This window comes from Schistocerca cancellata, chromosome 3 (assembly GCF_023864275.1).
Source record: "Schistocerca cancellata isolate TAMUIC-IGC-003103 chromosome 3, iqSchCanc2.1, whole genome shotgun sequence".
Taxonomy (NCBI): Eukaryota; Metazoa; Arthropoda; class Insecta; order Orthoptera; family Acrididae; genus Schistocerca; species Schistocerca cancellata.
In genome coordinates this window covers 186,414,650-186,435,508 of record NC_064628.1, presented here as the reverse complement: position 1 = coordinate 186,435,508, position 20,859 = coordinate 186,414,650, and the positions used below count along the sequence as shown (strand labels likewise).

General features: G+C 42.2%; 1 protein-coding gene across 2 annotated transcripts in view; it reads left to right on the top strand.

The window, feature by feature from the left end:
• The window catches only part of LOC126174806 (solute carrier family 22 member 7-like), a 197,761-nt gene that overhangs the window by 42,020 nt on the left and 134,882 nt on the right, over positions 1–20,859 (top strand). For both annotated transcript variants that reach the window (XM_049921179.1, XM_049921180.1), the window contains 2 exons: positions 1,912–2,142; positions 13,996–14,153. In XM_049921179.1, the coding sequence (XP_049777136.1) occupies positions 1,912–2,142; positions 13,996–14,153 (389 nt within the window). The remainder of the gene's footprint in view (positions 1–1,911; positions 2,143–13,995; positions 14,154–20,859) is intronic.

Genomic DNA, 20,859 nt, shown 5'->3' with positions numbered 1-20,859 from the left:
ACAGCGTGAAACTTCTCAAGGCAAATAAACACCCTCAACAACTGTTGGAAGGGTCCAGGCAGGAGGAGCGAGCGTTATGGTATGGGGAATGTTATCATCAGTCTCGGGAAGGCATAATGGATCAACACAAGTATGCATCTATTCTTGGGTTATTTCATCCCGGAATGTGCAGTTTGTTTATCCCCAGCATATGGCATCTACCAGCAGGACAATGCAACGTGTCACACACTTCATAGTGTATGTGCCTGGTTCGAAGAACACGATGGTAGGTTTCCGTACACCCCTGGCCACCAAACTCTCCGAATTAAACCCAATCTAGAATCTGTGCCACCGCCTCGAATACATTATTTTTTATTTATATATAGAGTGATATTAGTGCAAAGCAAAGAACGAAATCCAAAATGCAGACTCCGATTCAACGTTTAAACGAAATGGCATTACATCAATACAATTACGAGAGGCGTTCGATAAATAGTGCAACACATTTTTTTCTGAAAGCAGACTGATTTTATTCAGGATTCCAATACACCACATTATTCCCCTCTTTTTTGTGTACAGTACCCTATTTTTGAACATAATCTCCATTCAATGAGACGGCCTTGCGCCACCTTGCTGGGAGGGCCTATATGCTCGCATGGTACCACTCTTCTGATCGTCGTCGCAGCCAACGTCTTGCTGCATCAGTAACCTTCCCATCATCCACGTTATGCTTCCTGCAGACCACTGGGTCAAACAGAGGGAAGTCCGAAGGTGCGACACCCGGACGAACAGGAAGGTGGATGAGGAAGAGGAATCAAATTCAGTTCGTTTGCCATTTTTGTGGCAACGAACAAGCTGAAACGTTTCTTCAGTTTCCTGCAGGTAGCACAAAACGCTTCAGCGTTGATCGCGACACCATGAAGGAGGGCATCAAACAGAACAACCTTTACAGAGTCTCAAAAGTTCGTTGCCATGACTTTACCGGCTGAAGGTGCGGCTTTGGACTTCTTTTCGGAGAAGAGATGGTGTACCGCCGCTCCATGAATTGGCGTCTTGTTTCCGGTTCGAAGTGGTGACGTCATGTTTCATCACCTGTGAGGCTGTTCGAGGAGAAATTGTTACGATCAGCCTGGTAACGAGCATGCAGTTTCTCACAGATGGTCCTTCATTACTCTGTATGGTCTTCTGTTAGGCGGAGAGGACTCCAGGGAGCATACACCTCTGAGTACCCCAACTCGCGGACGAATTTGCCAGCACTACCTACAGAGACGTCCTGTCGAGCAGCTAGGCGTTTCATTTTGATCCGTCGATCAGCTGGAATCAGACTGTCCGCACGTTCCAAGAGTCACACCCGTATGCGACCTGCCGGTACGCGGGAGTTCGGGCAGGTTCGCGTGACCTTGTTGCCATGATGACAGACGCTTCGCCCAACGACTGACCGTGATTTTATTCATTACAAGGTCTCCGTAGACCTTCTGCAAACGCCTCTAACTATCTGCAATGCTCTGGCTTACCACGAAAAACAACTCAATGACAGCTCCGTGCTTGGTGCTCACCTCCATTACTGGCGCCATTTTGAAACATACGTACTGCCTCGCCACCTATCGGAACTTGATGAAACTAAAGGGGCTGAAGTGGTAATAAACCAACATGTCCACAACAAATTCTGCATTTTTTCAACCAAAACTGGCAAAAAAAATATATTGCACTATTTACTGAAAGCCCCTAGTTCAAATAGCACTTACCTGCGATAAGACAGACCACGTGTTCAGTTCTTTTTGTAGTGTGCATACCAAATTTCTCTAAATGTTTATGGATTTTACTCTAGAGTTTCTTCTTTTGTTTAATATCATAGTCCTCAACGCATTAATATTGTGCAGTATATCTGCGACAAGGAACGTCGCAGTTGTCAACATTATGTCTGTAACGCAGGGAACGAGGAACATTCAGCAAGTGCCGGATGTACAACGGGAGCGCCCTGGACGCTGCCCCTACGGTACCCTGCCAGCACGGCTGGGAGTACGACGACACGTGGTACTCTTTGACGGTGCCGTCACAGATGAACTGGGTCTGCGACGACAAGCACATCGTTAGTGACGTCATGTTCTACGCGCAGAACATCGGTGTGCTCCTGGGACTCCTGTTCGGCTACCTGGGTGACATGTAATAAAACAAATCTTTCTATTCTAACTACCTCTTGGACTTTCTTTCACTATGATAGACAGTTTTCCAACATCTCTCTATGAATGGTTACTGTTAGAAACAAATAATACCTGTCTTTCGCCGCAAGACTGGGAAGTTATGATACATCATCAATACAGTAAGAGTGTTATGTCTGATTCAGCTAATATATCACTCAGTTTTCATTATGTTATTTTGCGTGTTTAGCATACTTAAATGTGACAATATCAGTGTGGTTCATAGTACCGTATTAATGATCACCAAACATCCTTCTTTCGTAGTGCATGATCTCGGAAGTTGTCCGTTGAGATCCACCAAACGTCTTTTGCCCATCATCTTACCTCAGGTGTTCTCGGGTGAGATTAGATGCTAGGAGAGGCGGTGGAAATTTATTTTGTGCAGTGCGCATAGTCCATTACTGCGTAAATATGTGTTCGAGATGCTCATTATTGATGGCTTACCTTGACCAGAATGTCTTTAACGCTACGTTATAGGGATCCGCTAAAATTCTTGCATTCAATCGTTGAGGATTCCTAGATACATAAACAGCTCATACATTTTTAAGTCTTTCACACGATTAAGCTATGAACACTCTAACAGTAAGTCCCAGTCGAAACTGTTATCTTTTTTTCTTTTTACTTTATTTAGGAGTGAATAATTTTACACACACAAACATAACAATTTGTTTATATGTTGATCAACAGCCTCCAAAAATGTTGTGTAAGCAAATATTATTCAAAGTATGCCGTACAATGGTATCCTTTATTCGTTGTGCGACTTACCAGTTTCGACGAAGAATCATTTTTTAAGCACGAACAAAAGAATACATCAACTTCGACGAGTATTCCATTGAACACACACGTCGTCAAAAACCATTAAACATAACCAGAATTGTGTTTGAATTCAATAGAACCCATCTTACTTACTTATATGTAAGTATTTTGCAATAAGTCGTATCTTATATGACATACAATCGAAAAGTCATGCAGTGTATGAAGCCACGTGTGCAATAATCTATCCTAATTACAATCTAAAAGCGAAAACAGCGTCCTAGAATCGTATTAAAACGTCATATCATTCCTGAAAGAAAACAGTTTCACACGCAAACCGAGGCTGAAATCAGTGTACTAATTCCTAGCAAAGATACATTCAAAGATAACACAGATCATTATACATAACGTACGTCTTTGTATATTACATGTTTTGCTGGCGTGCCAAAAAGTGTAACTTAATCTTGTACATAATAACGGATGATATGACACATATATTATAACGTCACATTAGTTTATCAAATAAATAATGCATCGCAAATTGGTGTACACCTAAATACACTTTATGTGGCAGTACTTAAACATGTTGAAGGTAAGAATCCAAGTACGTATTTGTTAAGTGACTGTAAGTGCGAACTATTACAAGAATTACGTAGCATATCGATGATGTAATGTGCATATGTTAGTTCTTGCCAAGATATCTACATCTACATCCATACTCCGCAAGCCACCTGACGGTGTGTGGCGGAGGGTACCTTCCGTACCTCTATCGGTTCTCCCTTCTATTCCAGTCTCGTATTGTTCGTGGAAAGAAGGATTGTCGGTATGCCTCTGTGTGGGCTCTAATCTCTCTGATTTTATCCTCATGGTCTCTTCGCGAGATATACGTAGGAGGGAGCAATATACTGCTTGACTCTTCGGTGAAGGTATGTTCTCTAAACTTCAATAAAAGCCCGTACCGAGCTACTGAGCGTCTCTCCTGCAGAGTCTTCCACTGGAGTTTATCTATCATCTCCGTAACGCTTTCGCGATTACTAAATGATCCTGTAACGAAGCGCGCTGCTCTCCGTTGGATCGCCCGCATCTCGTGGTCGTGCGGTAGCGTTCTCGCTTCCCACGCCCGGGTTCCCGGGTTCGATTCCCGGCGGGGTCAGGGATTTTCTCTGCCTCGTGATGGCTGGGTGTTGTGTGATGTCCTTAGGTTAGTTAGGTTTAAGTAGTTCTAAGTTCTAGGGGACTTATGACCACAGCAGTTGAGTCCCATAGTGCTCAGAGCCTCTCCGTTGGATCTTCTCTATCTCTTCTATCAACCCTATCTGGTAGGGATCCCACACTGCTGAGCAATATTCAAGTAGTGGACGAACAAGCGTACTGTAACCTACTTCCTTTGTTTTCGGATTGCATTTCCTTAGGATTCTTCCAATGAATCTCAGTCTGGCATCTGCTTTACCGACGATCAACATTATATGATCATTCCATTTTAAATCACTCCTAATGCGTACTCCCAGATAATTTATGGTATTAACTGCTTCCAGTTGCTGACCTGCTAATTTGTAGCTAAATGATAAAGGATCTATCTTTCTGTATATTCGCAGCACATTACACTTGCCTACATTGAGATTCAATTGCCATTCCTTGCACCATGCGTCAATTCGCTGCAGATCCTCCTGCATTTCAGTACAATTTTCCATTGTTACAACCTCTCGGTACACCACAGCATCATCTGCAAAAAGCCTCAGTGAACTTCCGATGTCATCCACCAGGTCATTTATGTATATTGTGAATAGCAACGGTCCTATGACACTCCCCTGCGGCACACCTGAAATCACTCTTACTTCGGAAGACTTCTCTCCATTGAGAATAACATGCTGCGTCCTGTTATCTAGGAACTGCTCAATCCAATCACACAATTGGTCTGATAGTCCATATGCTCTTACTTTGTTCATTAAACGACTGTGGGGAACTGTATCGAACGCTTTGCGGAAGTCAAGAAACACGGCATCTACCTGTAAACCCGTGTCTATGGCTCTCTGAGTCTCGTGGACGAATAGCGCGAGCTGGGTTTCACATGACCGTCTTTTTCGAAACCCATGCTGATTCATACAGAGTAGATTTCTAGTCTCCAGAAAAGTCATTATACTCGAACACAATACGTGTTCCAAAATTCTGCAACTGATCGACGTTAGAGATATAGGTCTATAGTTCTGCACATCTGTTCGACGTCCCTTCTTGAAAACGGGGATGACCTGTGCCCTTTTCCAATCCTTTGGAACGCTACGCTCTTCTAGAGACCTACGGTACACCGCTGCAAGAAGGGGGGCAAGTTCCTTCGCGTACTCTGTGTAAAATTGAACTGGTATCCCATCAGGTCCAGAGGCCTTTCCTCTTTTGAGCGATTTTAATTGTTTCTCTATCCCTCTGTCGTCTATTTCGATATCTACCATTTTGTCATCTGTGCGACAATCTAGAGAAGGAACTACAGTGCAATCTTCCTCTGTGAAACAACTTTGGAAAAAGACATTTAGTATTTCGGCCTTTATTCTGTCATCCTCTGTTTCAGTACCATTTTGGTCACAGAGTGTCTGGACATTTTGTTTTGATCCACCTACCGCTTTGACATAAGACCAAAATTTCTTAGGATTTTCTGCCAAGTCAGTACATAGAACTTTACTTTCGAATTCATTGAACGCCTCTCGCATAGCCCTCCTCATACTACATTTCGCTTCGCGTAATTTTTGTTTGTCTGCAAGGCTTTGGCTATGTTTATGTGTGGCTGGAGAGGGGTGGCTACAGTCACATTGCTTATCTGAAATGCAATACATGTACCACTGATACAGAGATACATCAGCAGAGTCAAATAAGCTAAGCCGTGTGGGGTAGCAACTCGGTCTCAGGCGTCTTGTCACGGTCCACGCGGTTACCCCCCATAGGAGGTTTGAGACCTCCCCTCGGGCATGGGTGTGTGTGTCGTCCTTAGCGTAAGTTAGTTTAACTTAGATTAAGTAGTGTGTAAGCTTAGGGGCCGATGACCTCAGCAGTTTGGTCCCATAAGACCTTACCACAAATTTCCAAATAAGCTAAATGCATGCACTTATACACATTTCTGTTATTTCTCAGTGCAGTATAATTGTAAAAGGAGAACTGAAGAAGAAGGAACATACATCTCATTATTTACAGAGAGTGTCAGGGACATAACTAGGGAAGAAAATTTGGATATAATGACAAGTAAACATATCGTACACAGATTCACAAAATATGACAATGCAAGGCATTCAGTAATTTTACATTAAATAATGTTTACAAAACACATATTTCCACTCATCGGTATACAATCCCAGGAGGTCTAGTGGCCAGCCGATATTGTTCTCACCACGGCGTGTAAAAATGGACACTACAGTGAAAACCCGATGAAGCTTTGCATAGATGTGTTAGGTAGTGTCTCTAGTATGACCGTCGATCGCATCAAGACGCTCTTTTCAGTTGTGAACGCACTGTGAGGCTTCGCCTTGATAAATGAAGCCCACCTAACACAACTGTCACGCACTTCCTTCTTCATGGCAATTCTCAGCCGCACTCTGCAGGGGCAGTGAAGACGCTCCTGCAGACTTTTTGATGGAAAGTGTTCGATCACCGACAACACAGCTCTAATTGGCTCGTCTGAGATTCATCTCTGTTCTCATGAAACGCTGGATACGAAGACAACACTTACGCGTAGGCTACGCGCTATAGACCAGTGTAGAGAATTGTCGGAAAGCACAGGTGGCTGCCTTCTATGACGATGGTGTTGGAACTTTGGTATAACGCTCTGACAACTGTCTAACGGAGCAGCGACTATGTAGGGAAGTGTCTGGAAAGTGTAGCTAACTCTTGCAAATAAAATGTTTCTGATTTTCGATGTGGTTTCCATCTAGCGACCGATCGGACCTTACTTTCTGGACAACCCTCGTATTACCAGACAGCACGGCACTGTGGCGTTCATGCATAAAACACGGCTTAGTACTCCGAAATTGCGTAGAACTGCGAAAACTTGTATTTATAGTAGATTTACAAGACGTTTTCGGAATCAGCATGGAAGAAATCACATTTTTAGGGGAATACCAAATAGTTTCTTGGGAGTTAAGCTGGCCAGTACACCGTCCTACATGCGAAGTGAGTTGATGCCACGTTCGTGTAGTAACATGGAGCTGCTCGGGAGAACATTATATGCAGCAGCATGACACAAAAAACAAGCCGATAATATAACAAGTTTGGATTTATACATGCTAGGGACAAATGGCGTCAAACCGAAAGATGAAAAAGTAGGAACTACTGAAATTGTAAGAATAACGAATATTAGGAATGGCGTAGTATCAGGTTTACAGACGTTCGATTTCTTTTATTTTTATGCATCTCAGCCCTTAAATGAAGCGAACACCGAACACCATGACATGTCAACTTGTCCTCATGACAAGATATATGACAGCTGAAGAAGTTGAGGAGCTGATAAAATAATGTGAAGCAGGATTACAATTACAATAGAGTGTTATGAAAGAGTGTTAAAATTATTCTTGAATGTCGATATGAGAGGAGGGAGGGGAGGAGGATAAACGAAAATGTCCTGCGTTTGGTTTCACTTGGTTGTAAAGAACACTCTTCTCTAACAACCGAAGCAAAATCTGTATTTATACAGAGACTAGAGAAGCAAACGTTAGACTAATTGACGAGCAAACGTATATAGACACGAGTATATGGAAAGCAGATACTAAACTGCAAAGCATACCAAGGTGTGGATATGAAAACCGGATGCAACATAACGGTGATAAAATCGGCTCGAAATTCAAGATGATAAACGGAATGGAACATACAATTAAATAGGATATTATCACATTTTGTAAGATTTCGGTGAAGTAGAAAATCTCTGAAACTGTTAACACTAGTATAACTGAACTCATTGCGCATGATTCGGAAAAGGTAAGTAATAATTATTTTGAAGAATAAATACCGAAGAAGTGACCATAAAAGGAACTCATGAAATATCTCAGCATTTTAGTGAAGGAATGAAACAGAACAGACGAAATTACACTAATGGCCATTAAAGTTGCTACACCAAGAATAAATGCATATGATAAACTGGTATCAATTGGACAAATATATTATACTAGAACTGACACGTGATTTTCACGCAATTTGGGTGCATAGATCCTGAGAAATCAGTACCCAGAACAACCACCTCTGGCCGTAATAACGGCCTTGAAACGCCTGGGCATTGAGTCAAACAGAGCTTGGATGGCGTGTACAGGTACAGCTGCCCATGCAGCTTCAACACGATACCATAGTTCATCAAGAGTAGTGACTGGCGTATTGTGACGAGCCAGTTGCTCGACCACCATTGAGCAGGCGTTTTCAATTGGTGAGAGATCTGGAGAATGTGCTGGCCACGGCAGCAGTAAAACATTTTCTGTATCCAGAAGGGCCCGTAAAGGACCTGCAACATGCGGTCGTGCATTATCCTGCTGAAATGTAGGGTTTCGCAGGGATCGAATGAAGGGTAGAGCCACGGGTCGTAACACATCGGAAATGTAACGTTCACTGTTCAAAGTGCCGTCAATGCGAACAAGAGTCGTGTAACCAATGGCATCCCATACCACCACGCCGGGTGATACGCCAATATGGCGATGACGAATACACGCTTCCAATGTGCGTTCACCGCGATGTCGCCAAACACGGATGCGACCATCATGATGCTGTAAGCAGAACCTGGATTCATAGAACAAAATGACGTTTTGCCATTCGTGCACCCAGGTTCGTCGTTGAGTACACCATCGCAGGCACTCCTGTCTGTGATGCAGCGTCAAGGGTAACCGCAGCTGATAGTCCATGCTACTGCAAATGTCGTCGAACTGTTCGTGCAGATGGTTGTTGTCTTGCAAACGTCCCCATCTGTTGACTCAGGGATCAAGACGTGGCTGTACGATCAGTTACAGCCATGCGGATAAAATGCCTGTCATCTCGACTGCTAGTGATACGAGGCCGTGGGGATCCAGTACGACGTTCCGTATTACCCTCCTGAACCCACCGATTCCATATTCTGCCAATAGTCATTGGATCTCGACCAACGCGAGCAGCAATGTCGCGATACGATAAACCGCAATCGCTAGAGGCTGAAATCCGACCTTTATCAACGTCGGAAACGTGATGGTACGCATTTCTCCTCATTACACGAGGCATCACAATAATGTTTCACCAGGCAACGCCGGTCAACTGCTGTTTGTGTATGAGAAATCGGTTGGAAACATTCCTCATGTCAGCACGTTGTAGGTGTCGCCTCCGGCACGAACCTTGTGTGAATGCTCCGAAAAGCTAATCATTTGCATATCACAGCATCTTCTTCCTGTCGGTTAAATTTCGCGTCTGTAGCACGTCATCTTTGTGGTGTAGCAATTTTAATGGCCAGTAGTGTATTACATGAAAGAGCGGGAGCATAGGTCGTGGGTGTTACAAAAGGTGTTTTACAAGTTCACTAACCTGAAACAAGACTAATAATTGGTCTTAAAGAGTTATGTAAGGGAAGAACAAAGCATTTTTTAGACAAATTCAGTACGTGAGCACTTGTGATACTAATAATCTTCATCTTGATTTAATTTTTCCCAGCAATAATTTTTACTCTGATTTCGGAAGAGGTCTGGTAAAAATATTCTTTGAGATGAAAAAAGAGAAGAAATCCAAGTGTTTGAGTATTATAACATGTGGAAGGCGAGATAATGGAACGACTATTACATATCAAATACAGGAATGAGGTATTGTTCTGAAAATGTGACACGTCCAGTGACCTGTGATAGTAAACTACTCTGTTTGGGAAAGATCGGTAATTGATAGCCAAATCACAAAGGAATTATATACAGAACTGGCACAAGATAATCTGCTTCATTAACTGCGTTGTCAGCACAAAATAGGAACAGAAAAATGCAGTCTATAACGAGCCATTTCTATATACTACCTTTTGAGATACCATGCACCAGTTCTAGTGCAGCATGTCGGATTGTTGAGTTCCGGACAGAGATAAAATGTAGGTGAAGGACTCAATTATTTACCAACAGCTTCTTATTAAAAAGCTGTACTCCACCCTAGTTAGCCATCTCATTTCCTCATAGTATGCTTCATTGTCTTCTAAGACTTACTAACTTTAATAGAGGATAGCAATATCGTCAACATATCTAATCACTGAATCCTTTCACCCTTAATTTTAATGCTACTTCTAAATTTTCTTTAATGTCCTTCATTACTATAGCGATATAAGTATTGAAACCTAGAAGAATATTACTTGGTTTTTCTGTCTTATTCTCTGCCCTTAAATTCTTGTACCTACTACACAAACTGATTCCGTGATGATGTCACGAACTTTCACGTCAGGAAACGACTGAGCCAATGCCGTATACGAAAAACGTTCTAATACTGCTGACAGTGGACGTCTTCTACTGCAGTCCCCCTGCTTTCGATATTTTGGGAGGATGTACTATGGGTCAAAACAAGAGAGAAAAGTCTTGCAAGTCTGAGCTCTAATGTGCAAACATTAAGAGTTACGAGCGCTTGTTTGTCTTTGCTACTGTGAAACACATCTCTTTTACTGAACGAGTGTTCATAGCTCGTAAGATATGCATTTTAGAGTCCATGTTTACTGGACTTCTTTCCTATTTCGATCCACACTAAATTCTCTCAATAGCTTGCAGTAGAAGAGATCGACTATCAGAAGAATCAGAAGATATTCGCTTACAAACAATTTTCCCTAACAACTTTCGACTCAGTCTTTTCCAGGCGAGGTACCTTACTTCTAATTGGTACATTTACCCCCTCCCCCCCCCCCCCCCACCATCACGCCTGAAAGTTTGGAGCACATCATGGGATCTATAACATCATCATGGAATTTATCTGTATATTATTCGTGTTTCCCTGTATTGTCTTGGAAGCACCATCACTGAAGACATGAGATGCTATCAGGATGTGAAAACATGCACTGCTGGAGCGAAGGAGGCATTCAATAGAAAGAGGAGATTGTTATTTGGAAAACTAGATAAAGGTGTGAGGAAAATACTTTGTCTGGCGTGTGGCACTCTATCGGGCAGAAACGTGGAACTGAGACAAGAGTATGAAAAAAGTTAGAAGCATTTGAGACGTCTATGAGGAGGAGAACGTTGACGATAAGCTATAGAAAAGGAGTGAGTAACGGAAGAGCGTTGGAAAGGGTTGATGAGAGGAGAAGACTACTGCAGACTATAAGAGAAAGGAAAAATGAGCTGGTTGGGACTCCGCTCAGAGAGAAATGCTTGTTAAGAGACGCTGTGGAAGGTCTAGTTTGTGTAAACAGATTGAGAGAATGGAAGAGATACAAGATGATTGACTACATCAAGGGAAGTGGAATTTACGTGGACTTGAAGACGATGACAGAAGACAGGAGAGCACAGACAGAGAAATGCTTGCTAAGAGACGCTGTGGTAGGTCTAGATAGTGTGAAGAGATTGAGAGAAAGGAAGACTGACCACACAAGGGAAGCGGAAATGACGTGGACTTGAAAAGAATGACAGAAGACAGGAGAGCACGGTGAGATACCATGTGAAAACCTGGCCAGGGGGAGAACACTGATCTCGATGATGATGCTTACCTATCAAGAGCCTCATTGGGGACACGTATAAAAAAGGCTTGAGTCAGCACTGTCGGACTCCATCACTTTCATGGGTAATAACTGCAACATTTCTGCATGTAGAAGACAGGTTGTTACGTTAACACTGTTCATAAATGTCGTGCCTTATGATCTGGATGACAAGAAGACAAAGTTCTTCACTAAGAGTCAGAATAACAAAAACATACATATTTACAGTGATTAAGTATCTTTTTGACAAACATAATTACGCTTATACTTATGCGTGCTACTCTGGCTAAAAAAAGCTCAAAACAATTACCTGCTCACAAATCACAGATTTATACTGAACTCGCTGTCACGGCGAAGTGAGTTCCTTAGTAAAAGAGCGGATATTTAACTCAAGTGGTAAACAGTACAGTAGTTAGTCGCAAGTATTGTTTATTGCAAGTTTGAACACTACTTTTGACATGGATAGTCTAGTTTAGCCAGCGTGTGTGTACAGGGCAATCACAAACAGATTGAAAAGCTTATAAGGGTGTTGAACGGTAGGTTTCGCTGTGAAATAACTGTTAAGAAGAAAATTGGATGGGTTGCGCCCTTTAAGTTATTTGCTTCACCGGGTGCAATTTCAAATGGCCCGCCAGGTACAAGTAGCGTCAGTTAGTCTCATAGCATAGGTGATACCTCACGAGACAGCTCAGCCTTTGGCTCGGGTTGGATTCTTACTACCGGCCCATTTCCAGTTTCTGTATCACTCTCTTGTTCCGTTTTAGCAACCCAAACGAAGAATACGTTTCGCGACACCGTATCTGCCGGCCGCTTGAATTTGCGCACGCAACGATTTGATTGGCTGACTTCAATGCTAATTAACTCTGAACCGTATCATAGTTTTTGTTAACAATTATTTCCCAGCAGCCAGCCGCTGTGGCCGAGCGGTTCTAGGCGCTTCAGTCTGGGACCGCGCGACCGCTACGATCGCAGGTTCGAATCCTGCCTTGGGCATGGATGTATGTGTAATCCTTAGGTTAGTTAGGTTTAAGTAGTTCTAAGTTCTAGGGGACTGATGACCTCAGATGTTAAGTCCCATAGTGCTCAGAGCCATTTGAACCATTTCCCAGCAAAAGCTATCGTGAAACGCCCTTATAAGCTTTTGACGCTATGTGTAAGTGGATGTAATGTTTTAACTTACATTTGCTGTACTGACAATGACCACACAGTGTTCGAAATCCGATTTGCAATAAATATTATTTGCCACTGACTGCCGTACTCTTTACTTGAAATGAGTACAGTCATTGGTCACACCTATTTCATCATAGAATCAAATCGCATACTTAACTGTTCCAGTGCCTGCGGCTAAGCTCGGCTTGTTACAGATGAGTCGTTTTTATTCATACGTTTACAGCTTTTAGCATAACTAATCATACAACAACAAAAATGGTTCAAATGGCTCTGAGCACTATGGGACTTAACTTCTGAGGTCATCAGTCCCCTAGAACTTAGAACTACTTAAACCTAACTAACCTAAGGACATCACACACATCCATGCCCGAGGCAGGATTCGAACCTGCGACCGTAGCGGTCACGCGGTTCCAGACTGTAGCGCCTAGAACCGCACGGCCACACCGGCCGGTAATCATGCAACAGTTAGGAAATTGTAATCACAATATTTCTGAGACTTTCTCCTAATTCCCAGTTAGTTGTCGTCTTCGACTGGCAACAAGATTACGTTCTGAGCAAAAGCATGTCGGCGTCTTATATGACATCACTACTTTAGATAAGCAACCGTGCAAGTAAACTTTAATACCTGTCACAGCTCCCCGATCTCCTGTCAGAAAGTAACACCGGCAAATAGTTAGTTATCGGCACGGTCTTATTACGTGTTCCAACCTGCTCATTATTTGATACACAGAATGGTTGTAATTAACGTGCAGTCACAGAGGTCCTTCGAAACTTGGTAGATAATCTAACGCGTTAATGCGAAACCGATTTACGCAGGAAGACTCAGGAACAGTTTTTGCCAATAGGTGCAAATCTGACGCTGTGATTGCAAGAAAAACGTGTAGTAAACATCGCACATGTATTGGATTAGCATCGGGGTGTGGGCAGAAAAGGTCAGATAAATGAGAAATGCACAATGTTAATTTTACTGTAAATCGATGCTTACGCAATTTGTTGAGTGTGAGCACCGGACACCTCAACGAGATACTGTACAGCGTAATATTTGCACATGTGGCCAAACTTGGAACTAATTTTCCTCCAGCGTAAATCGAGTTCACATTAATGCCTTGGCATATCGATCAATTTTCGCTGCCATACGATATCTTCAGCCGGAATTGGGCCTCCGTGAGTAACTGAACATTAATTATAACCAGTCCGTATTTTACGGATAAGGAAATAAATCAGGAAATGTAATTTTCGAGGAGCAAGAAAGACATTACATTCTTCTTGCAGGTATGGACGTCGGCCACAGCAGTTTGCCTGCTTGGTGGGACACATCGTGAGCAGGGTAGCGCTGCTGTTCACGCCATCACAAATCGCGCTGTTTGTCATGGCGGAGTCGCTGGTGTCGGGTGCTGCAGGACTCATGATAGAATCGGCCATTTCTGTAGGTGAGTTGCGGAACAAGATATTTCAGCAGTACGTGCCCCTCGTCTAAAGAACCTTAGGAACAAGTTTTCCTGAAAAAAAAAAATCTTCGCTGTCTTCTCTGACTTTCTTCACTCATGCTTCTTACGTTCATTTGTATGTATATCTTTAATACACCTTGTATGAATCACCAACATTTCTACATCATATCTCATGTATTGATCTTTACACGGTGAGATAACTTTTGATTATTAATTTCAGCATTCTACTGTTACTCTTTCCTGTGACATCGTGTTTTCATTTGTTAGAATAATCTTCATTCCGTTCGTTAAAATGTTTGCCTCTTAATTGCTAGCTACTTTCGGTGTTTCTTTTCCATTCTGATATTTAATTACGACGCACACCCTGTTGAAAACCCTGCAGTTTGGGTTCTTCTCTTGTTTTTTAATGTGGTCCCAGTTTTTCTTGCATACAGTGAGACCCTAAAAGTACCTAAAAACATTCAGAGATTGGTCATGGCTTTTGATGAGTGGTTTAATGTACATTATATACCATAGTAATACAATCAAGGCTTTGTGGCAGTACGGCCCTCCATTACTACATGAACAGGTCTAGTATGCAAGGATTGCTTTGTGGAGAGCGAGCCGGGTGGCCACGTGGACGGCAGCGTGAGGCATTGTTTGGTTTTTCGCGCATTACGCGAAAACCATATAACTTAAGGTGAAGAGCGATGCGGCCGTGGATTGTGGTCAGCAATATGCGCCTTCTGAGAGATAGTTCTTTATTTTAAGTCACGAGATCCAAAAGTTATAGTAACTTGAAAATTGTTTAATATCACGAATACTGAAAAATTAATAAAAATAGTAAATAACAGCTTACAGATGTGAGCGAGAGCTCATTAAAAACGTCTCGTCATAGCAGATCGAGTGCCGTAGTCATATGTTAAGATTCATAAATAATTGAGCTCGTAAAAAGCAATAAACAAAGTTTGATGGGAAATTGTTTATAAAATTCTATAGAAAATTCATGCCGTAAGGAACGGCACTATATAATATTTTGTGTGACATCACACGTATTTTAAACTAGTTAAGCCATACCATACATTTAACTTGCAATAGTTTTCATTGTTTGCAAATTATAATTAACATTTATCGCCTATAATTAATTAATTGTTATAGATATGAAGATTCTGAGTAGTGGATTGTGTAGATCGCTATAGATTACGTCTAAAAACGGTGCTATATGCAGTTCTGTGTTAAAACTTTGCAGCACAGATGTAAACAAACAAATCTGCGATAAGTGGCGAGATTTTCCAAAAAACTAAAACTTTATTTACGGGCGATAGAATAATCCTAGAAATTAATGTAACATAGTAAATAGGATGTACGTTTTAGCACAGTTCTGATGGTGTACTTATTTCTGTTGAGGGATTTATGTGTCAAAAATTGTAACCTTAACTGGTGAGATTGGTACCTGCATAGCCAAAGAGCTAGACATCCGAGCCCATATAAGCGACCGGCCTTCTTGGCCTGGGGGTTAGTCGTTCGGCAGCCGGTGAGCGTGTGGGTGGCGGAGTTGGCCGGTGGGTGGTGAGCGAGCCCTACTTGTGGGTGGCGTGGCTCATGTGGTCGTTTGAGTAAGATTTTTTTTTGCGCCGACTTATTTTGACAAAGAGTATTGTGGAAGTGTGCAAGCATATATTTGGCTAACTGGAAGTGCTACGATTATTTGTGTGAGTACGAATTACGTGGTATTCATCGGCGTAAGTGAACATGTGTCGATCTGTGATTTCGCGCCAAAACTGCTAGAACAAAGAGGACAGTGCGACTTGTGGTTCTGTTCGAGTTTATTGAGTAACTTTCGATTATAGCAGCCTACATTACTGCTACTGGGGGCTCGAAGTAAAATTATTATTAAAGTTAAACTGTAAACCGTCTCACCAGTACTAATTTCATTGTGTGAAAGAAAAGGGCGACGCCAATAAATAGTAATGATAAAAACTTAATTGAACTGTGTCATGAAATAGGATTTTGCTATAATAATCGCCAAATTTTTAGTTCCCTAGCATAAACTGTACTCGTGCCTGAGTGAATAATAATTAAAAAACTATGACTAATGCGCGCGTGTGGAACAGTGTACTAATGTATCATGTGTGGAAGTCATCCTCTGAGACTTACGTGAGAGCCAAAGTTTGCACTAACATTTTTAACGAACATTTGTATATGCATATTCGTGTGAACTCTTCAGCCGCACATATTTTCTGCCCCGTCGCAGTTTACAACTGCATTTCTACCTTCATTGCAAGGAGCATACCTGCAAACCAGCACAAGTACTTGTGTTAAGAAACGTGTAGTCAGTGGTACGTGCTGTAGACGAAACCGTTAAATGCCCACTTGACTCAAACTACAACTGTGCATTGTTCATTACTGTCTCCATTTCTGTCGCTTACAGCGATATTTACGTAAGCTATTAAGTATACTTCATCCGTCTTGACGATCAAAGTTTTAAGGCTATATTCTGTTTCTCTGGTGACCTGTTAAAGGTCAAAATAGACACACATTTTGTAATAATTTTGTTAATCTGTCAAAAAGCATGAAGGGTTCGAATCACAGCAGTTCATCAAAAAGGCTTCCACCAGCATCTATACAGATTTGGCACAGGACGAAGTTGGGTCTCACTCAAACAATCCCGATGTGTCGTGTTCTGAATATTTCTGGATATTTCAACAACACCTCCAAATACGAGATACTGAGCCACAAAATGATACCTTAATCCAGTCCAGTCCAAAAACCGAGTATCCAGAGTAACACGTAAACAAAGCGGAGCGCACTGTCATTGCGAAGTCGCCTTGGTAATACGAGTAATTACAGGTAGTTGACAGCTGCACGTGTAGGGCGCGCACGCACTGAATCCTGTCGTCGTTGTACCTCGTGCTGTGAGTTTGGCAACCAGGAATGTGTCTATCTCTTGCAGCGCATCTTCAGTGAGATGTTTCACGCTTGGTGACCTGCTAGCGGTATCAATAGGTGGATAGTATCTGACTCTCGCCCGTCCTACCGTCGTTTACAGCATCATTTCGTTATGTAGACCACATATTTAGTGGATGCATACTTTTCTTTCGGATGCGTCCTGCTGCCGTGACGTAAGTGCAGGAAGAAGAAACCACTGACGGATACGTGTCGTAGTCCTGGGGATTTGGACCACCAGCTGCTGGTTCGACAGAGATATCGATGCCCCGGAAACGAATGCATGTAGAGAGCCTGCCGGATGCAGATAAGGTTCAAAGGTTGCACAAACGTGGTTTTTGGAGTCTTTTATAGACTCCCTACATCATGAGCTCTCCCTACATCATGAGCTATCGTAGTAGAGCGCTATGGAGAGAACTTGCAGAATTTGTGAATAAGTTTCCTGATCAAGCTGTCGTAATAGGGGGAGACCAATTTGTCAACTATAGATTGAGGCAGTCACGCTATCAAAACTGGTGCGAGAGGAAATGACGTTTTTTCCGAATGTCATGCCAGAAAATTGCTTCTAGCAGACAGAGATCCAACGCGTAAGCGTAACGTCTCAAACCTTCTAGTACCGGTAAGCCTGTTTATTAGCTCTAATATCTCCGGTTTCCTTTTCTTTGTCATTTTCCGAGATGTATGTGGGAGGAAGTACTATGTTCTCGATTCTTTCCTGAAACTGATCTCTCCAAATTGTACAACACCTCGCTTGTAACGCCTACCATTGGAGTTTGTTCTGCATCTCGCTCTCAAGTCTATTAAACGATTCTGTAACGAAACGTGCCGCTCTTCCTCCGATGTTCCCCCTCTCCTATATCAGCCTGCGAAGGCTCCCAGACTGATGAACAGTTGAAACATCCCCTTAGAAAAATTAAGAAAGACTGTGCTGGTAAACCTCTTACGTTATTTGATTTTCAAACAGCTGAGCTTTTCCGAACGTACTTAGACATTTCTCTCTTTACTTATTCTGATCATCACTAAACTGACACACAATTTATTTTTTAGCGCAACGCAATCTGACTTTCAATAATCCCTACAAAAGAATGGCCCTGACTAACAATGACCTATACCTTTCATGAATCACTAACCTCACAAAAATCTTCGTTACTCGAACTACTGCAATGCAGCGAGCACCAATACTGCCAGCTAAATAAAGGACTCTAACTACTGAAGGCACTAACTACTGATAGGCATAGTTAGTAAATGAAAGATTTTGATAGAGAACGAACAATGTATTTACCTTAATAATGTTCAAAAGTCATCATATATATATATATATCAGTTCATAATATCCAGTATTACAAATTTACTTTTTGTAATGGACACACGTCCAGATCTTCCGCTCTCAAAATTCTGCCATCTCTCTCCTCACATCCACCACTGCTGGCGGCTCACCTCCAACTGCGCAACGCTACGTGGCGTTATCGACATAAAAACCTAAACAGCCTACTTACACAGTACTTAAGAATTGGTCGAACAAGCGCCTTGCAAGCCACTTCCTTTGTGGATGAGTTTACATTTTCTTAAGATTCTTGTATGAATCTCAGTCTGACATCTGCTTTTCCCAGTATTTTTCTTGTGTGATCTTTGCACTTACGGTCCCTCTGAATAGTTGCTCCTGGCTATTTTACGGCAGTTGCTGTTTCCAGCAATTTGTCATCAACAATTTAAATGTATAGTAGCAGATTTCATTTCTTATATATGCGCAATCTTTACACTTATTTACATTCAGTGTCCACTGCCAGATCCTGCACCATTCATCAATCCTCTGTAAATATATAGTCTCTTCTGGCGTTGCTCCTTTCTTATAGACAATCGCATCGTCTGCAAACAGTCTTAACGAGCTTCCGACACTTTCCACGAGATCGTTTATGTACTCTGGAAACAGTGACGCTTCTATCACACTTCCTTTGAGTACTCTGGAAATTACATCTGTTAATTTTGTTTTGAACAGCGACGTGTTGAGTTCTGTCTGCAAAAAGTCTTGAACCTAGTCGCAAATCTGGTCCGATACTCGGTACGCTCGTGTTATTTTCACTAAACGGCAGTGGGGGACGGCGTCAAATGCCTTTCTGAAGTCAAGGAGGGCGTGATAACCTGAGCGCCGTTGTCTACAGCATTATGGATCCTATGCAAGAACAGAGCAAGTTGAGTTTCGCGAGATCTCCGTTTGCAGAATCCATGTTGATTTTCATAGAAGAGAGTTTCGTTCTCCAAAAATGTCACAATTTCCTCGGTTAACGTAGAGGAGCGCTTCAGTAATCATAAGGCTCTGACAGCCTCAAAGAGCACCGCGTTACAAGGAATGTCAACAAAGATAGGGAAATATTTTTACTTTACAAGTATGAAAACGACCTGATAGTGCTCGCCAAAAATCAGAGACAGCTGCAACACATGATGAACAATTTGGTAGAAACGGGAAGAAAATACGGCATTGACATCAACATCGAAAAATCAAAAGTGATGCGCTTATAAAAACGTGAGAAACACTTGAAGATAACTGTTGACATTTGGGAACTGAGAAATGTGAATCAGTTCAAGTACCTGGGAAGTTTTATCACAAAGGATGCCCACTGCACCAACGAAATCCGAGCAAGAATTGCCATGGCCAAAGCTGCTTTTAACAAGAAGAGGACTCTGCTGACCAGCAAGTTGAGTTTGGCATTGAGGAAAAAACTGATGAAGAGCTACATTTGGAACATTGCACTGTATGGAGCAGAGACATAGACCGTGAGAAAGAAGGAGAAAAAATACTTAGAGAGCTTTGAAATGTGGTGCTGGAGGAGAATGGAAAAGATCAAGTGGACAGATCGCATAAAAAATGACGATATACAGCGAAGAGTAGGAGAGAAGAGAAGTATTCTGCGTACAATTCTTCAGACAAAGGCCAACTGGATTGGACATGTACTTAGACACGAGGGACTCACACATGATGTCATCGAATGGAAACGCAGAGGAAACGCAGGACGAGGAAGACGAAGAATTCAACATCTGCACGATATGAAAGATGGAAGGAGACTGAAGGAACAAGCTGAAGACAGGGAACAGTGGAATCAGAAATTCTCCGTACGAAGACATGGACCTGCCACTAGGCAGAATACTACTACATAATAATCATAAGGGAGACAGGATGCAAACTGCAGTAGAGTATCTGAGTAGTTAACACCAAATATTCCGTTCAGTGGACGAACTTGTGCAGCAGAAATGGATGGAATTCAAAACCATCTTTCAGTACGCCTGAAACAAGTAAGTGTCCTCACAAGGCTTTAAGGGGTAGGAGAGACCCACCGTGGTTCGATAGCCGTGTTAGGAAGTTGCTACGGAAGCAAATAAAACTTCATCCATAGACAAAAGCGTCAATAATTCTGGAACTAAAATATTTGCAATCGATTTGACTAAGAACCCCAAGAGGTTTGGCCTTACATGAAATCAGTAAGCAGATAGAAATATCCTATTTGGCTGCTTAGTGACCGTGGTGACATGGAAACTAAATATGGCAGAGAGAAGCTCGAAATATTGAGTTCGATAGTCAGAAACGGTTTTACCTCGACGGCTTGTAATAACGATGTTGCAGTGTCTGTGTTGTTCCGATTTAAGCTGCATTGTTCCTTCTGACATGAATGCATATATTGTGCATCATTACGAGAAGAAATCCACCACCGTAATAGAGGAAGGAAGCGCTGTAGCAAATACACGGCCCAGTCACATTAATTTGACCACT